This window comes from Chanos chanos, chromosome 13 (genome assembly GCF_902362185.1).
Source record: "Chanos chanos chromosome 13, fChaCha1.1, whole genome shotgun sequence".
Classification (NCBI taxonomy): Eukaryota; Metazoa; Chordata; class Actinopteri; order Gonorynchiformes; family Chanidae; genus Chanos; species Chanos chanos.
The window spans coordinates 6,488,514-6,504,895 of record NC_044507.1 but is presented as its reverse complement, the minus strand read 5'-3'; the positions used below and the strand labels follow the sequence as shown (position 1 = coordinate 6,504,895).

At 41.6% G+C, this 16,382-nt stretch overlaps 2 protein-coding genes across 2 annotated transcripts; both read left to right on the top strand.

Annotated features, from left to right (window-relative positions):
* The first annotated feature begins 2,721 nt into the window (after window positions 1-2,721).
* bbs2 (Bardet-Biedl syndrome 2) lies at window positions 2,722-10,031 on the top strand. The gene is made up of 18 exons (XM_030790799.1): window positions 2,722-2,986; window positions 3,533-3,661; window positions 3,955-4,182; window positions 4,496-4,621; window positions 4,801-4,863; window positions 5,009-5,086; window positions 5,878-5,982; window positions 6,143-6,229; window positions 6,339-6,474; window positions 6,667-6,806; window positions 6,901-7,039; window positions 7,436-7,607; window positions 7,853-7,982; window positions 8,105-8,224; window positions 8,431-8,568; window positions 8,914-9,026; window positions 9,199-9,347; window positions 9,607-10,031. The coding sequence occupies exons 2-18, from the start codon at window positions 3,545-3,547 to the stop codon at window positions 9,711-9,713; spliced, it is 2,148 nt and encodes a 715-aa protein (XP_030646659.1). The 5' UTR covers window positions 2,722-2,986; window positions 3,533-3,544; the 3' UTR covers window positions 9,714-10,031.
* A 3,035-nt stretch (window positions 10,032-13,066) lies between these two features.
* On the top strand, window positions 13,067-14,455 carry b3gnt9 (UDP-GlcNAc:betaGal beta-1,3-N-acetylglucosaminyltransferase 9). Its single transcript, XM_030790804.1, has one exon. The coding sequence runs from the start codon at window positions 13,067-13,069 to the stop codon at window positions 14,453-14,455; it is 1,389 nt and encodes a 462-aa protein (XP_030646664.1).
* Window positions 14,456-16,382: the final 1,927 nt, after the last annotated feature.

Here is a 16,382-nt window from a genome sequence, read left to right as displayed (position 1 = left end):
AAAGTATCCCCCAATTGGACCATTTCCACCAGTGTGTTTCTCTGTGTGGGTGGCATTTGGGCAGTGACACTCTCATGTCCATGACAGAGTTCCATTCACAACTAAAAAAAAAAATTTTCCCCCCATTACCCCAGCCAGCATTCAGTAGGTGTTTTAATAAATCGTAGGGCTCAAAATGATCCCTCAGTATATTCCCAGAACCCAGTTTCTGACTTGAGACCACCTGATCTAAAGTGCACTGAACATAAACCCCAAGGACAACAGTAGTGTGATTGTTTTCCTTTTTTTATTAATCATTGCAGACTACCATGAAGACAGGCTACAAGTTCCAGCACAGAGAACCAGAATGAGCCACTCCCTCATAGCAAGTTTATGGACATAGTTGGTTGGTACTAAGCCTGCATCAATTTGAAATTTTGCTGTAACTTCACTGAAATTTGTTTCAAGAACGGAGCAAGGATACACCACAGAGGGACCAACATCTTGACCTGATTTAAGGCCATAAAAAAAAAAAAAAAAAAAAAAAAAAACCCCACCCCACACCAAGTCTATCAAATGCAACAGAAATTACAATACATCGTGTGGAAAAAAAAAAGAAATTCACATTATTCCAGTGTTGCTGCCATTCAGAGGTCCTCCCCCTCACTGACAGCATTTGGAGTCACAAGTATCGCCCTTGCACACACAGCCAGACGCACACTTGCTGCAATTGGGTGGACAGCAGGAGCAGCAGCCTGTAGACACAGCAAGGACCGTTAGTCTAAAAGGGTTATGCCGTTAGGCAGAAAACTTCAGCGCGCACACACACACCATCCAAGTAACGAAAAAGCTTGAGCACTGTCTCGAGAACTAAGTGTACACACTGAATACAGTACCGCACGTTCTTGTGCACAAAAAAAAAAAAACCCAACTCAAACTTACTTTTCTTGCAAGATGTACACTGACAGTTCGTGCACTTGCAAGTTGCACCGCAGTTGCAGGTCCCGGCTGCAAGAAAATATTTACCGTTAGTCCAGACAAACACCATAAGCGCAGTTACCAGGGTTCTATTATCTTATAATTCAGAAAGCAAAAAAATAATCGTCAACTTACTCTTAGCACAGTCGCAGGGATCCATTTTCAGCGAGTATGGTCGAGGTCCGAAACAAACCTTGGAAGAATCAGTTCTTGATTAAATCAGAGTAGATTCAGCATGTAGCGACTATTCCGCTTGTCACTGCTTTTATAGAGCGCCGGGACTTTAAGAACGAGTGCAAAACCATGAGCAATCAAAGTATGCACACGAGTTATCTCATTGAAAACACAATCCGTTCACCAAAACAGCGTGCAAACCATCACGCTTTAATCAGGAGGGCTACCCCCGCCCAATCGGTTTCTTTATTATTTTCTACATTAAATGAGCTCAATTACCATTCCCACTAAAATGACTGAATGTTGATTAAGTAAGCCTACAAACAGAATGCATAAATAGTAGCATCGGGACACGAGTATTATTGATCATTCAGTAGTTTACAAAATGACATTACTTAAACGTCGAATTTAGGAACATTCATTTTAGATCTGGCATATAATAAACTGTTTTAAATCAAATCTAGTCTGTTTAACAGATTTGGGGAAGACAACGGTGTTAATGAAAGTGATTGGACTTATTAATCATTGTGTTCGGATTCGTTTTGAATTCCTATCAAACTGGTTAAATCACTGATTTGTTTTCGTAAAGAAGTTTCAGTTAATTTTTACTGATACATATACCAAGCTTTTCACCAGGGCTGAGTGTAAAGCACTGGTTATGCACACGGCACTAGACGCCTTCAGAGCTGTGTCATTGTGAGAGGAGAACCTGTGCTCCCCCTGTGGTCTCGTGTCGGGAGCAGAGTAAACATTGGGAAATTGTTAATTTTGCACCCGATCCCCTGATGTTTTTTGGGTTTTTTCCCGTTAGTTCTTTGAATACTTGAGCCATCAGTTAACACCGATGTCATATAAGCACAGTGTTGCATTTACTAGGACATCCAGAGATTGCGACAAGACGTCAACGTGTCACTTAAATGAATGACTGTTTTGAGTCTGAATCAAGCTTTCCGATGAGCAATAAAACAAACAAGAACAGTGTGTCCCAGAGTGCTGTTTTCCCTAAGTATTCCCGTTTTCGCCCAAAGGTGGAACACCACGTCTACTCTGTCAACTGCTCCTCAAAGTGTGAATCAGTTGATTCGGGTGTGGGCACCTGAGCTACAGTATGAATTCTTCAGGGTTGGTAGCCTGGCAGGAAAGGAATGAGAACCAACGAGATAATGTAGAGCAGTTTCCAGCGAACCATTTCAGAATTGTTGTGTTCCTGTCAATTCTAATAAATCAGTTATGTGCTCTGAAAACTATTGGCATACAATTCGGAATTGTTCAAATTTTCCTTCTTGGGTTGCTATTTTCGCGTATCTTTTGTTTCCTATATTAGTTAATCTAGTTTATTTATATAGCCAGTGCATTCTGGGCTTGCTTTTTTGTCTCTTTTTTCTCCAGGTTAACATCTTATCTACAGGGATGCTGTCAGAAGTTCTGTCTTTTGAGTTACCTGCTGCTGGCATTCCGTATAGCTCCATACCATGCTGCATATATAGATCTCTCTCTCTCTCTCTCTCTCTCTCTCTCACTCTCTCTAAGTTATATATATATATATATAGAGAGAGAGAGAGAGAGAGAGAGAGAGAGAGAGAGAGAGAGAGAGGTAAACAGCTCGCCGAAACTTTCGTAAAATGTAACTTTGCATCCTTGGATAGTTCGTGACGTCACACTTTCGTGTCTTGCTCTTTCGAATGCACTTCTGAGCTGCCAGCCTGTAAACATTAGCCAAAGCCTTCCTAGCTAACGTCATCTCCAAGACGCCCCTGGGACATCGGACAGCCAGGTCCGCAACACTCACAAACGGAGAAAATCCTGTCGAATCGACCACAATCAACGCATAACCCGCCTTAATCCCAATATCTCCGTAAGTAATGGTGATTCATTTGCAACAACTGTAGCAGTAGCCAGGTTAGCTTTCAGCAAAGTGGAGCCAGTTAGCAATTTAGCTAACAACAATCTGATAATTCTTCATGATACAGCGTTTTAATGAAGATTACTGTTTAATCGTCATTTGGGGGATACTTTAAATTTGTAGAAATTACTTGTTTTCATTTTATTGATTTGCTTTTATGCAAAAGAAGAGCAAACGACGTGGATTAGGTGATGAAAATCTGTGACAAACTGCCCTGTGTTGCTAGGTAACGGTGGCCCTGGTGGCCAACTGAAACTGCTTAAGCTCTTTATTTCATTAGGCTAGACAGGAGAGAGATCAAGCATGTGCTACACGTTAAGACAAACCGAACTTTATAAAAAAAAAAACCACACATTATATCTCACCGCGTCCCCCCGTGTCATTAAGGAAGTAATTTTACTCATTTATTTCGTTTCAAGACCTGCCGAACACGTTAGAAAGACAGAAACGCCACTTCTACCCACTGACTAAGGCTCTTAAAATATTGCTTTCAAATAGGATTGTGCCATTATGTTGGTTCCTATATTCACCCTGAAACTCAACCATAAAATAAATCCACGTATGGTTACTGTGGGCAAGTTCGATGGAGTTCATCCATGTCTCGCTGCAGCTACACAAGCAGGGAAGGTAAGGTACACCCTTTGTCTGCATTTACGATTGGTACGTCATTCATATTAATGTGGACTCCAAAGCGCTGCATTTACTCTTAAATTAACATTTTATATGCAATTTAACCACAATGCCACATTTTCAGCATAAAATGCATGTTGATATTTGATGGACTTTTATCAATCCTATTTTGAACTATGACTTACTCTTGCAGTTTTCACTGATCTCTGCAACCTGTAATTTCACTTATACCGTGACGGCAGTTACACAGTAGATTAATAACAAATGAAACCTTTGTCAACTCCTCCAAGGTTTTCATCCATAACCCTCATACACGCGGCCAGAGGCAGGCAGCTCATCGACTGAGTCAGAGTACCCAAGATTCAGACATCTCATTACTCAACATTAACCAGGCAGTGAGCTGCCTCACTGCAGGCAGACTGGGTCCCAACACCACTGGAGACACACTGCTGGTCGGCTCCCAGACCAACCTGCTGGCGTACGATGTGCACGACAACACTGACATCTTCTACAGGGAGGTGAGCTTTTGTTTACAGTGTTGTGAACCGCAGTGACATAAGTCAGCATTTAAATCTTGTGTTGGAGAGGTTAAAGTTTTTTTCTCTGTGGTTTAAATATAACTTTTGACAAAAAAGAATCATTGTTTTCTTTACTGTCTGACCTTCACTGAAAATAAAAACTGGTCCCCAGTTTATCTGTGCTCGGTTAACCAAAGGTTAAAGTAATCGAAAATGTGGATTGTTGCTGTGGACACTGCCATTCTGCAGTAATATCAGTAATATGATACCTAAAGGGTTCAGATCTACTCCTGATGCTTTGGGTCATTTGCAGGTTGCAGATGGAGCCAATGCCATTGTCTTAGGAAAACTGGGAGACATTCAGTCGCCACTGGCTATCATTGGGGGAAACTGTGCCCTGCAAGGGTTCAACTATGAGGGAAACGACCAGTTCTGGACGGTAGTACAGACCTCTGATCTGTTTGCCTTATAGTTTCAATTGTCTCTGGCCTCTTTTCTTACCTAAATTCACCCTCTCACTCCACTATGTTATTCCCCCTTATTTCTAATAATGTGCATCTCTCAAATTCTTTTGGTAAATGATTGACACTGGGCTTGTATGTTCGGTTGTGTTTAAAGGTCACTGGAGATAATGTCAGGTCATTGGTACTCTGTGACTTTACCGGTGATGGAAAGAATGAGGTCAGTCGTTCAAAGAGGCCTCTTTTCATTTGTCAAAATGAACATACTTTTTTGTGTGTCATCAGAGAATTTCGTTTTATTATTATTATTATAACTATTCCACGTCTGTGTTCAACACTTTATCCTCTACCATCTGTTACTATAGCTTCTTGTTGGATCAGAAGACTTTGATATCAGAGTCTTCCGAGAAGATGAGCTAGTGTCTGAGATGGCGGAAAATGAGGTAAGTGTTCTTCAGCTCAGATGCAGTTACAGACGGTCTGCGGAGCTGCGCAGAATTAGAAATAGCTGTTTAAATCAGGAGGCAGAATTAGCGTTGAATAAAGATTATACTCTGAAGATATTTTCGTCTGGGATATGTGAAGAGGAATCTGTCGAAACAATTCATGGATGAGCAAATTCAATATTCAGAGAATTAAAAGAATTCTTTGCTTGTAGAAAATACAAGAGCATAAAACCAGAATTTTAGATCATCCAGGTGAAGATGCAGACAGAATTATTGGGCGTGTCGCATCAAGGACAGGGTAAAATTAATTAAAAAGAAAAAAAAAAAAAAGCTGTCACTGATGTGATTAGCTGTAACTTTCCTGTAATATTTCCTTTGATTCCGAATCAAGATTTCTCTTTTAGATCACTGAGGTATTTTATTTCAAATGACAGTTCAGACACTGAATTGCAGAATGGCAGTGAATACAGAACGAAATCTCCTTGGATCTGTTATGTAAAGAACAGATGAGACAGGTGCTCTTTGGAGACTAAGTGGAAAAGAAAAAAAAGGACATTCGCCACAGAGTTGTGATCATAATTTGTTGTTAAAAAAGTAGTCCATTATCATTCTGAATTAGGAATTAAAACTGTTTTATTTTACTCGCAGTGCTATAGCAAACATCCTTCGTTCACTCGTAATAACTCGGATGTTTTAAATCCATCCCTGATTATATTGACCCAGTCAGTTAAGCAACATACATGTTAATTACTTTATAAGCTGACTGCTCCTCCTCTGTATCTCTCCAGACAGTCACATCACTGTGTCATATGCACGGCAGCAGATTTGGATATGCTTTAGCCAATGGCACAGTAGGAGTTTATGACCGTACTGCCCGCTACTGGAGAATCAAGGTATTGTGCTCCCCCTCAAAAAAAAAAAACCCTTCAAGTTTAGCACTTTACCACAACCAGCTGTGTAACCTGAAACACCTTAAAACTGGTATGATGGAACAAAAGCCATTTCTTCATAAAGGTTAATGTAAGTAATATGGAGACTGTCTTCTGCCCACAGTCTAAAAACCATGCAATGAGTATTCATGCCTTTGACCTCAACGCTGATGGGGTGGTTGAACTCATAACTGGCTGGTCCAATGGAAAGGTAAATCTTCTCCTTTACTACGCTTCAATGCCAGCTCAGGTCGCTGAAGTCACGCTTGCTCCTTAAGCAGCTGTTTGCAACGGTTTGAATCCCCTCATCTCTTCTCCAGATCGATGCCCGCAGTGACCGCACAGGAGAGGTCATCTTCAAGGATAACTTCTCCTCGTCTGTTGCTGGAGTGGTAGAGGGGGACTATCGCATGGATGGACAGGTTCAGCTCATCTGTACCTCTGTGGAGGGTGAAGGTAAAATAGTGTGTCTTTCACAGTCAAATGCAGGCTAACCTGCACCCACATATGCATATTATTCACCATGTAGTCATTGGCCGTCCACGTAGTTACAAATGTGTTTGGAATCTTAGAATATGGGTGCTGTTTGTCGCAATTACATGGCGTGAAATTGTGTGTGTGTGTGTGTGTTTGTGTATTTGCCTGCAGTGCGTGGCTACCTGCCAGCCAGCAAAGAGATGAAGGGGAACCTTATGGACACTAGCGTGGAGCAGGACCTTATCCGAGAGCTTAGCCAGCGCAAGCAGAACCTGTTACTGGAGCTTCGGAACTACGAGGAGAACGCCAAGGTCCGGGGACGCGAACGCGTGAGACCACCACAGATGTAATGTGTGACATTTGACTGTAGACCCGGTTTTGACGGTGATTGCACTACGGTTGCAGGCTGCTCCAGGAGCTTCAGAAGGAGATATGCAAATGGGAGTAATACCAGCCAACACCCAGCTGCAGACGGCCCTGTCTGTGCGAGCAGCCACAGAGAGTCAGAGAGCACATATTGAGCTCAGTATCTCCACCCCAAATGGTATTACATCCAATTTCATTTCCATACAGCCCCCACTGCACAAAAAAAAACAGCCTGTCATCATCTCCAAGTCCAAACAGCACCGGGATCTAAACGTTGCATGTAGAACCCAGCCACACAAAACCAGCCTATTGGTACTAACTGCACTGTCAACATCTCTACTGGAAACAACACTGAGAAGCATGGAATATACACCCAGCCAACATGGCCATCTCACCTACTGATCAATAACACTTATAGATGCTCTAGTCTCTCACTGACCACATTGTAACTTTATACATTCACTCAGAAAAATGTTTTGTATTGATTCTTCAGACTCACTGTCTTATCGTTCTTCTGCGGAACTCACTCTGACTGTTTTCCTTCAAGCGGTTTTCACCTCTCGTCCTCTTGCAGAAACCATCATTCGAGCTGTGCTGATCTTTGCTGAGGGCATATTCGAAGGCGAGAGTCATGTGGTGCATCCTAGCGCCCAAAATCTGTCTGGCTGTGTACGCGTCCCTATTATTCCTCCAAAAGACATCCCCGTGGATCTCCACATCAAAGCCTTCGTGGGCGGGAAGAGCAGGTGCTTGCTTTCTTTCATGTTGATCACCTACTTCACTTTCAAAGTGTTGGCAGTCGTCATTGGTTAGCTTATTACCACTGCCTGGTTAAGAAAAAAAAAAAAAAACCCTCAAAGTACAGCTTTGGCGTAATATTTTTTTCTTCAGTGTGTGGGGTTTCACGAAGAACCTGTTAGATGAAAGAATGTTAGAATTTGGGTTTTATTTTCTCCTCTATTCGTCCATTTATTTATCCCTTTCTCTCCAGTACGCAGTTCCATGTGTTTGAGATCACTCGTCAGCTGCCCCGTTTTTCGATGTACGACCTGAACGTTGACCCTTTGTCTCCAAAACCCACAGGACGAGTAACCTTCACTATCAACGACAGGCCCCAGAGAGTAAGGACACACACACACACACATACACACAGACCATGTTCTCACTCTGTCACCTCACTCACAAAACGTGAAGCAGTTTTCTAGTTGTTCCTTTTGTGCCATCTCTCCCTCTTTCTTTCCAGGTGGTGATGTGGTTGAACCAGAACTTTTTACTACCTGAGGGCATCAACAGTCCAGATGTGACATTTACCTCACTGCGAGGAGGAGGTCTTCTCATCATCAACATGCAGTCTAATGGACAGGTCATTTGTGTGTGTGTGTGTGTGTGTGTGTGTGTGTGTGTGTGTGTGTGTGTGTGTGTGTGTGTGAGATGAGTTTCATGACATCATCAAAGCAGTTTTCACATCGATTCATCTGATAATGCTTCCTTCGAAGCAAACTCCTTCAGTGTTTTATTTGTTCATTTGAAAAAAAAAAAACATTTATTGTCTTATTTCTGTTTGAGTAGATCAGTTTGAGGACAGATGACATTGACCTGGCAGGAGATCTGATCCAATCACTGGCTTCCTTTCTGGCCATAGAAGACTTACAGGCTGAGGCAGACTTCCCCACCTACTTTGAAGAGCTTAGAGGCACCCTCACCGAGGTCAACAACAACATGGCTCATTAACAGAATGTCACAGTTATATAATGGAATATACCAAATGATATTCCTATGCTAGTTCATTTGTTCAGTGTCTCTGTACAATGTCACAGGTCCATGTCACCATGATATAATGTAAGATACCAAATAACGATATTGTACTAGGTCATTCACTCTTTTTAGCCTCTGAATTTGAGCTGTGAATAATCGAATGTTGCAATAGCATTGAATCGAGATTGATATAACCTTTTTTTTTTGGTACGTCAAAACACAAAACACAATTTACGAATGAAAGAAAAGCAAGTGTTTATTTCTGACACTGAGTTGGTACTGTCGGCATTGTTAAAGGTGGATGAGTTTCACTCAGTGCATCAGAAACTCACAGCTGCCATGGCTGACCACTCCAACCACATCAGGAACATGCTGGTACAGGCCGAAGACGCCAGGCTTTTGGGAGACTTGTGAGTCTGTCCCTTCAGCTCTGATCTGTCAGCAACTCACATAGAAAGTGTCCTGAATATTAAAAAGCTTAAAAAAAAACTCTAACTCTCTCTCTCTCTCTGTATTTATGTATTCTTTCTTCTTCCGCCCATGCGCGACTCATCTTTTTCTCCTTTTCTCTCTCTGGTACAGCAAGACTATGAAGAAGCGGTACATTGAGCTGTATGACCTCAACAGAGATCTGATCAATGAGTACAAGATTCGCTCGAACAATCACAACGCGCTCCTGGCCTGTCTGAAGTCTGTAAATCAGGCTATCCAGAGGGCAGGCCGACTGAGAGGTAGGTCAGCCACGCGCAAACACAGACAATAAATGTTGTGATTGAGTTTAAGGAAGCGAGGAGTTAATCAGCGTTCCACTCGGAACCTTGGTGTATACTGTGTGTGAGAATAAATGTTTTATTGAGTACCACTGGGTTGCCTTTGTGTGCCGTGTGTGTGTGTGTGTGTGTTACTTTGTCTTGAAAGACTTGAGGAAGAGAGTCACATCTTTTCCTTCTTGTTTTTTTTTTTTTTTTTTTTTTTCCCTCCGTCTCTCAGTGGGAAAGCCAAAGAACCAGGTCATCAGTGCCTGCAGGGATGCAATCAAGAACAACAACATAAACGCTCTGTTCAAAATCATGAGAGCAGGAGCGCCTTCCTCCTGAGAGAGGCTCCGCTCTGCTCACTTCAAATCCCCCTCGGGCTGAAAAGCTCTGAACCCTCTGAGACCAGACCACGTCCTTGGGGAAGCTGAAAGAAATCAGGCTAAATGGAGAGAGAGAGAGAGAGAAAGAAAATTGTCAAAATTGTTCTCTCTAAGCTACAGAAAAGCCTGCAACAGAGGTGACCCTCTGTCCAGTGATCCAAGGGCTCCGTGTGGCAGCTATCATGTGTAGCGTGAATGAGATGGCTAATTTAAATCACAGTAAAGTCATAAATGTGGTAGCCAAAGATATGTAAAGGTATGTGTTTACCAGAAAACAATGGAATGTGTTAAATATATTTTTTTTAGTTTCTATATAGATTAAATGAACTGTGACATTTTTTGTGAATGTGTTCAAATAAAGATTTGGAATTAAATAATTATATATACTTACACATCATGCTGCCATGTCCTGTGAAACATTGTGTACTGCCAGTTGCTTGAGTGCTTTTTTTTTTCCTTGGGGGTGGGCGGGGGGGGTAAATCAGTTGGTACCTCCTCAGAGAGAAGTAAGGGGCAAGTAGCACATATGGTGCAGTAATACTAGAGCATAAATCACCACCACGTTAAAAGCACAAAGTCTGACGAAGCGCGTTCTCACGTGTGAGTCCTCCGCCTTCCCGCCCTCTCGGCGGACGCGAGTCTCCGGTTGCTGTGCTGGCATCTGGCTTGAGTCTGGTCCAGCCAGCAGTCTCCAAATTGTGTCACGTGAGCGAGTGGAAAAAACAGCCCGTCTCAAGATGTGTTTTAAAAGCTGCACGTTTACAGTGTTGAGTTAGCTCCCATGAATGTGACAACACAAAAGTTTATTTGTACATGCTGACGAACGTTTGTTTCCACATTTATTTTAACAAACTTTTTTTTTTTCTTCTGTGATATGCGCAACTGTTCGGTGTGCTACATCTGTGCAGAAACCAGATGTTTGGACTAAGCTCTTGTGGGCTGTATTCGTTTTGGTGACATACTCTAGTCTTGGTAAGTGCTGCAAATGGTCTTGACTACACTGCTAGTAGTTGTTTAAGCTAATCATACAACTGCAAAAACCCGATGCTTGAAAACGTTTTAAGTAAGGACATGTATGCCCGAGGCAGTTTAAACAATTAAGCGTTGTCCATAGAGGAAACGTTGTACATAAAGAAAAATCTGGAAACATTAGGCCTTCAGGGTAATATCCAGCTTTTTTCAAGAGTGCTTGTTCTTCAAGGAGTGCTACAACCAGCGAGTTCATAGACTCTGTTTTCTCATGTATTACCTGGATACATACTGAGCATCCTATAGCATGAGAGAAGGATCCATGTATGAAAATCTTATACATTTCATTCTTGACTTTTCCAGCATGTTTACATCAAAGGGGCGGGGGAATTAATTATATACGTTTATATGTGACATACCTTTTTACTGAATTAAGTCTGGAACACTGTGTACCAGTGGATGCTGGACAGTTCGGTTTTTTCGTTTCAGAAATCTCCTGTACTGTTATATAATGAATGACACGCCCCCCTATAGGCTACATACTAATACATACCAACAGTCTGTAAAATAGAATTCGCACCTTGTATACTTTTTTTGTGGCGTATCCGTAAATATATTACTTTTCAGGTATTTATACATTAATATATTGCGCTTAAGTCTGCGTGAATACAATTCTCTTGATTCTACTCCGAGGGGGGGTGTGTCTGTCCTTCAAGCCATATTTGTATAAATGGTATAATGGTATATATATTATCTAAAACTTAACGAACCTCATCAAAAAAAGATTTTTCAGGGAAGTAATATTTTAGAGTTTAGCACAACACAAAGAGAGAGTTTCTGGCTACTGGACATTTAAAGATGTGTCAACACTAAGCAACACCCATTGAAAAAATGGTATATTGCATGATATTTCAAGGGGGATGTGTCTGTCCTTCAAACCATATTTGTATAAATGGTATAACGGTATATATATTATCTAAAACTTAACGAACCGCATCAAATTAAGATTTTTCGGGGAAGTAACACTCTAGAGTTTAGCACAACACAAAGTGAGAGTTTCTGGCTACTGGACATTTAAAGATGCGTCAACACTAAGCAACACCCACTGAAAAAATGGTATATTGCATGATATTTCAAATCCCCACACAATGGTATGCAGTCCTCTAACTGTTTATGGGACACAAACTTCCTCCAGCAACATCCTGTGTTATGTCATGCTGGCATCCAGCCTCAAAGATAAACATTATCTGTGCCATCCTTAGAAAAACACAACTGTTTCTCATCTTTTTTATTTTGTTCCACGGTCTAGTTGAACGCTGGTCAAGTCCATTTTCTGAGCAGATCCCGAATTGCATTTTTGATTGAGTGCAGTTACCCACAAAATGACATTTTCTGCCCCCTGTAAAGAATAGAAGAATCCGGGCACATCTCAAAATTTGACTCAGCAGTTATTAAGTAGTACTGGAACACAGCATTTTTACTGACTATATATTTTTAACCAATTTAAACTTTCATAAATGTTATAAGATTTCATTTCCAAATATTAGGGCCTGGGGAGAGTTAAGTACATGTTTTTGGACACTCTAGTTAAAGTGCCACAAAAGATTCACGTCAGTAATATTTTCAGTGTTGTCTCAAAATGCAAAATACTGTTTGTGTTTGAAAGAGTCACATGAAAGAAGATTTTGTCTATCTGAATCATATTATTATTACTTGAATCATTATATTTTACAATGAACAATGAGGCCATAGAAAAAGCATCTGTAAAAAATACAGAGATGCTTTTTCTTTTGCTTCTTTGTTTGTTGCGTAATAATAATGACTCATTTAAAAATACAAGCAGATTTTTAATTAGGAGGCTTATAAAAATGTATCAACCAATGTGTCAACCAACAGTACATTGAATTTCATCTAATGCAACATTTCTTTTTCCAGACACATCATCATCTGTCATACTGATGAGGGTGAAAGAGAAACTGTAAGTAGACAGACATAAACCTGTTTTATGGACAGATTTTCAGAAGAGTGATAAGGAAAGTTGCACATTTAAGTTGCAGGACATTGAACTCCTGGGTCTGAGAACCATTATCCTACAGAATCCTGAAACTACAGTGATACCCTATGTGGAGAGTAAGCCAGGTGGAAGTAATCAAGGCCACACTCAAAGGATTTAGGGAGAAACAGCCTCACGTGAAAACTCGGTTGGTTAGAATCTTCACGGGATGAGAGGAAATCTGGTTGCTTTGTTATGAAGATGGAAAACTAATGGAGAGAAAGCAGTACATTTGAGAGAAAACACCCTTTTGTTGGGCTCTGCTTTGGATCTTGCTTTAGTGAGACGCCATGAGAAGGATCCACATAAAGGGTGACGTGCTTTGCACCCTGGTTCTGCTGGTGCTCCTGTGTATACTGTTGTATGCTCACCAGGTGCTAACTCCTGCCTGGGGCACCTTGCATTTGGAGCAGGGCTCTACAAGCTCTCGGTCCCTCTTGGGAGCTTTGCCGGAGGAAAAGCAAACAAGGCCTGGTCCTTCCAAGCCTCCGGATTTACCCAGATGCCAACCTGAGCCTCAGACAAAATCTAAACCCCAACCGCAATCGAAATCGAAATCTCACGTCAAATCCAAACAGACCAAATCAAAATCCCAGGTCAAGACCAAACAAAAAGACGGAGCAAAGAAGACTGTCCCAACAAAAGTCAGCATAGTCCCGACCCGTCCACCTTTCGATTTTGAGGATTACCTTCGCAAGAAGGACCACAGGAACTTCACGCTGCTGATTGACCAGCCCGAAAAATGCTCGGGGTCGGAGGGTGTCCCGTTTATGCTGATCGCGATAAAGTCAGTGGCCGCAGACTTCGACAAGCGACAGGTGGTTCGACGTACATGGGGACGGGAAGGTACGTTCCAAAATGGAGTGAGCGTAAAGACGGTTTTCCTTCTCGGCGTTCCCCAGAATCGTTCAGCGCTCCCGTTATGGGATAAGCTTATGGCTTACGAGAGCCAGACTTTCAGGGACATCCTCCTCTGGGATTTTGAGGATACTTTTTTTAACCTGACTCTCAAAGAGACACATTTTCTCCAGTGGGTCAACACAAGCTGCTCCAAAGTCAAATTCATTTTCAAGGGAGATGCCGACGTTTACGTCAACATCGAGAACATCTTAGAGATGCTGCGGGGTCAAGAGGTCGACAAAGACCTTTTTGTCGGCGACATCATCTTTCACGCACGGCCGATCCGCAGACGCAACAGCAAATATTACGTTCCTGAATTTGTGTACGGTCAAGGGGTCTACCCCTCTTACGCAGGCGGTGGGGGGTTTGTCATGTCGGGACACACGGCGTTAAGGCTAAATGGGGCGTGTCAGGAGGTAGAACTCTTCCCCATCGATGACGTCTTCCTGGGCATGTGTCTGCTGAGGATCGGCCTGAAACCCACTCGCCACGAGGGCTTCCGAACATTCGGCATCGTAAAACCCTCTGCGGCGCCCCATCTTCAGGTGTTTGACCCCTGCTTCTATCGGGAGCTGATGGTGGTCCACAGTCTAACCGTGCCACAAATCTGGCTCATGTGGAACCTCCTGCATGACCCCAGTTTGCGCTGTCATGCAAATCGCGCACCCACGGATTTCCCCTTTAAGTGGAAAGGCAGGGTGGCCACATCAGCGAGCACAAAGACCACTGAGGATCCTGAGGACCAGGACTATGGAGTGAAAGTCTTTGTGAACCACTGAGGGTTTCAATCAATCATTTACAATGCTGTGAATACAACAAGAGGTGAACTTAGATGAAGTAATGTTTAAATGCTGTAAGGCTGAGATGTTAAGATAGCCTTTTTCCAAGACTGCGAGACTTGAATAGTTCTACTGAAAAGAATTCCAGAATTTTTAAGGAACTGTCAAACTATTTCCATACCAGGACTCATCATTGCAGATTACAACATGAGTTTTGCCCATGTGAACTCAAGAGTAGCTTTCCAATCTTAAGTAGTCAGACTTCTGGATCAACTTTGGAGCGAAATGCTTCATTGTAAAGATTGCTGCATCGCAAATCACTTGTTACAAAGACAAAGAAGCCCCTGGAGAGCCCTCATAGCATATCAGATTTCAGTTGTCACAAACAAGGCTCCACTGAAGGTCAAAGCCAATCTTTAGAAGATAGTTTTCTGGGTATATAAACAGAACAATGGTCATTTAACCTGGCATGAAGCTTTGGGCAAAGGCAAGACCTGTCCTCCCTAAGCTTTTACCTGTTTCAAACTTCCTGATGTTTTACCTCATAATCTAGTCTGCTGTAGCTATACGAGTCCTATTAAAGTTTAAATGTAAATGTGCCCAAAAGCCAATTGCAGAACACTTGAAACCAACTTTTGTGGAGAACCACAAAGCATTCCGACCTGCTCATATAATAAAAAAAAAAAAAAAAAATAAGACAGCTCCATTTCTTTCTCATATTTATTACATCCAATTTCTTAAATATGACTCTTTGTACACACTGTAACAGGATTCAAATGAATTTTAAAAAGAAAAAGAAAAAGACAATGAGCGGTTTATAAAATTGCAAAGATTGTGGTTCCAGTCAATGTGGAGTCGATGTGAGAAGACAAACCCAACAGTCACAGAGTCATGTAAGGATGCTTTGTACGAGCATGGAGTCTGTTCCAAATGATCATAACTATTGTTATTGCTTTTTTTTTTTTTTTTTTGTTCTCGTCAGACATGCCTTGTAATGCTAATCTCCCAATTAACGGATTTTTTTGTTTTTGTTGTTGTTGTTGTTCTATGCATGTAAAAACATCTGTAATATAAAAACACCACATTTCAATCAATTTTGAGTCACAACTTTTAATTAAGGATAAACCCCATTTCCAGAAATGGGTTAAACATACTGAATGCACAAAAAAAAAAAAAAAAAAAAAAAATCACTCTGGAAGTTGGGGGGGAGGGCAGGGAGCATACAATATAGAGGGATACAATACATAGCATTTTCTATGCACATTACACTGAACTGAAATTGCCCATTCTCATTACGATCGTCAGGACAAATCATTCGTTCATTCATTCCAATGCAAAAACAGGATAAAGCCAGAGGAGCTGACAAAAAGTAGCCGTAACCCACCTGATGAAAGTGTTTTGCCTGCTCCTGGCACGAAAAAAAAGAATATCCACCTGAGACTGCGCAGGCAAAAATTTGCCTATCAAACCAACACTCTCAACAATTACTTAACCTAAGCGTCACGGCAACAATGGTTGTGCTGGGTTAGCGTTTGTTAAGTTGAGGACTTTGAATGTAATAACTGAAGGAGAGGACATTCCGAGAGTCTCACAAAAGTCAACGCGCCTCTGTTGTTTTGCAGAGAAGCCCAATGTTCTTTTGGCTCGCACACACACAAAAAAAAAAAACCTCCCTTATGACAACAGGACTCTCTCCTTCACGTTATTTTTCCAAGAGCAAATTATAACTGGAAATCATTGGAAAACTCTAATGTTTGTTAATCGGCACTTTCAGAGTGACACCAAGGTCAGGAATTAGTAAATCAACTGATATTTTCTTATTCTCTAATCAACTGAAGCCTGCTAAGGAAGTGTTAAGCTTTAAGCTATTTTCTTCTCTCTCAAAAAAACAAAAAACCTCCGCTACATAAACGTCAAGTCACAGAGG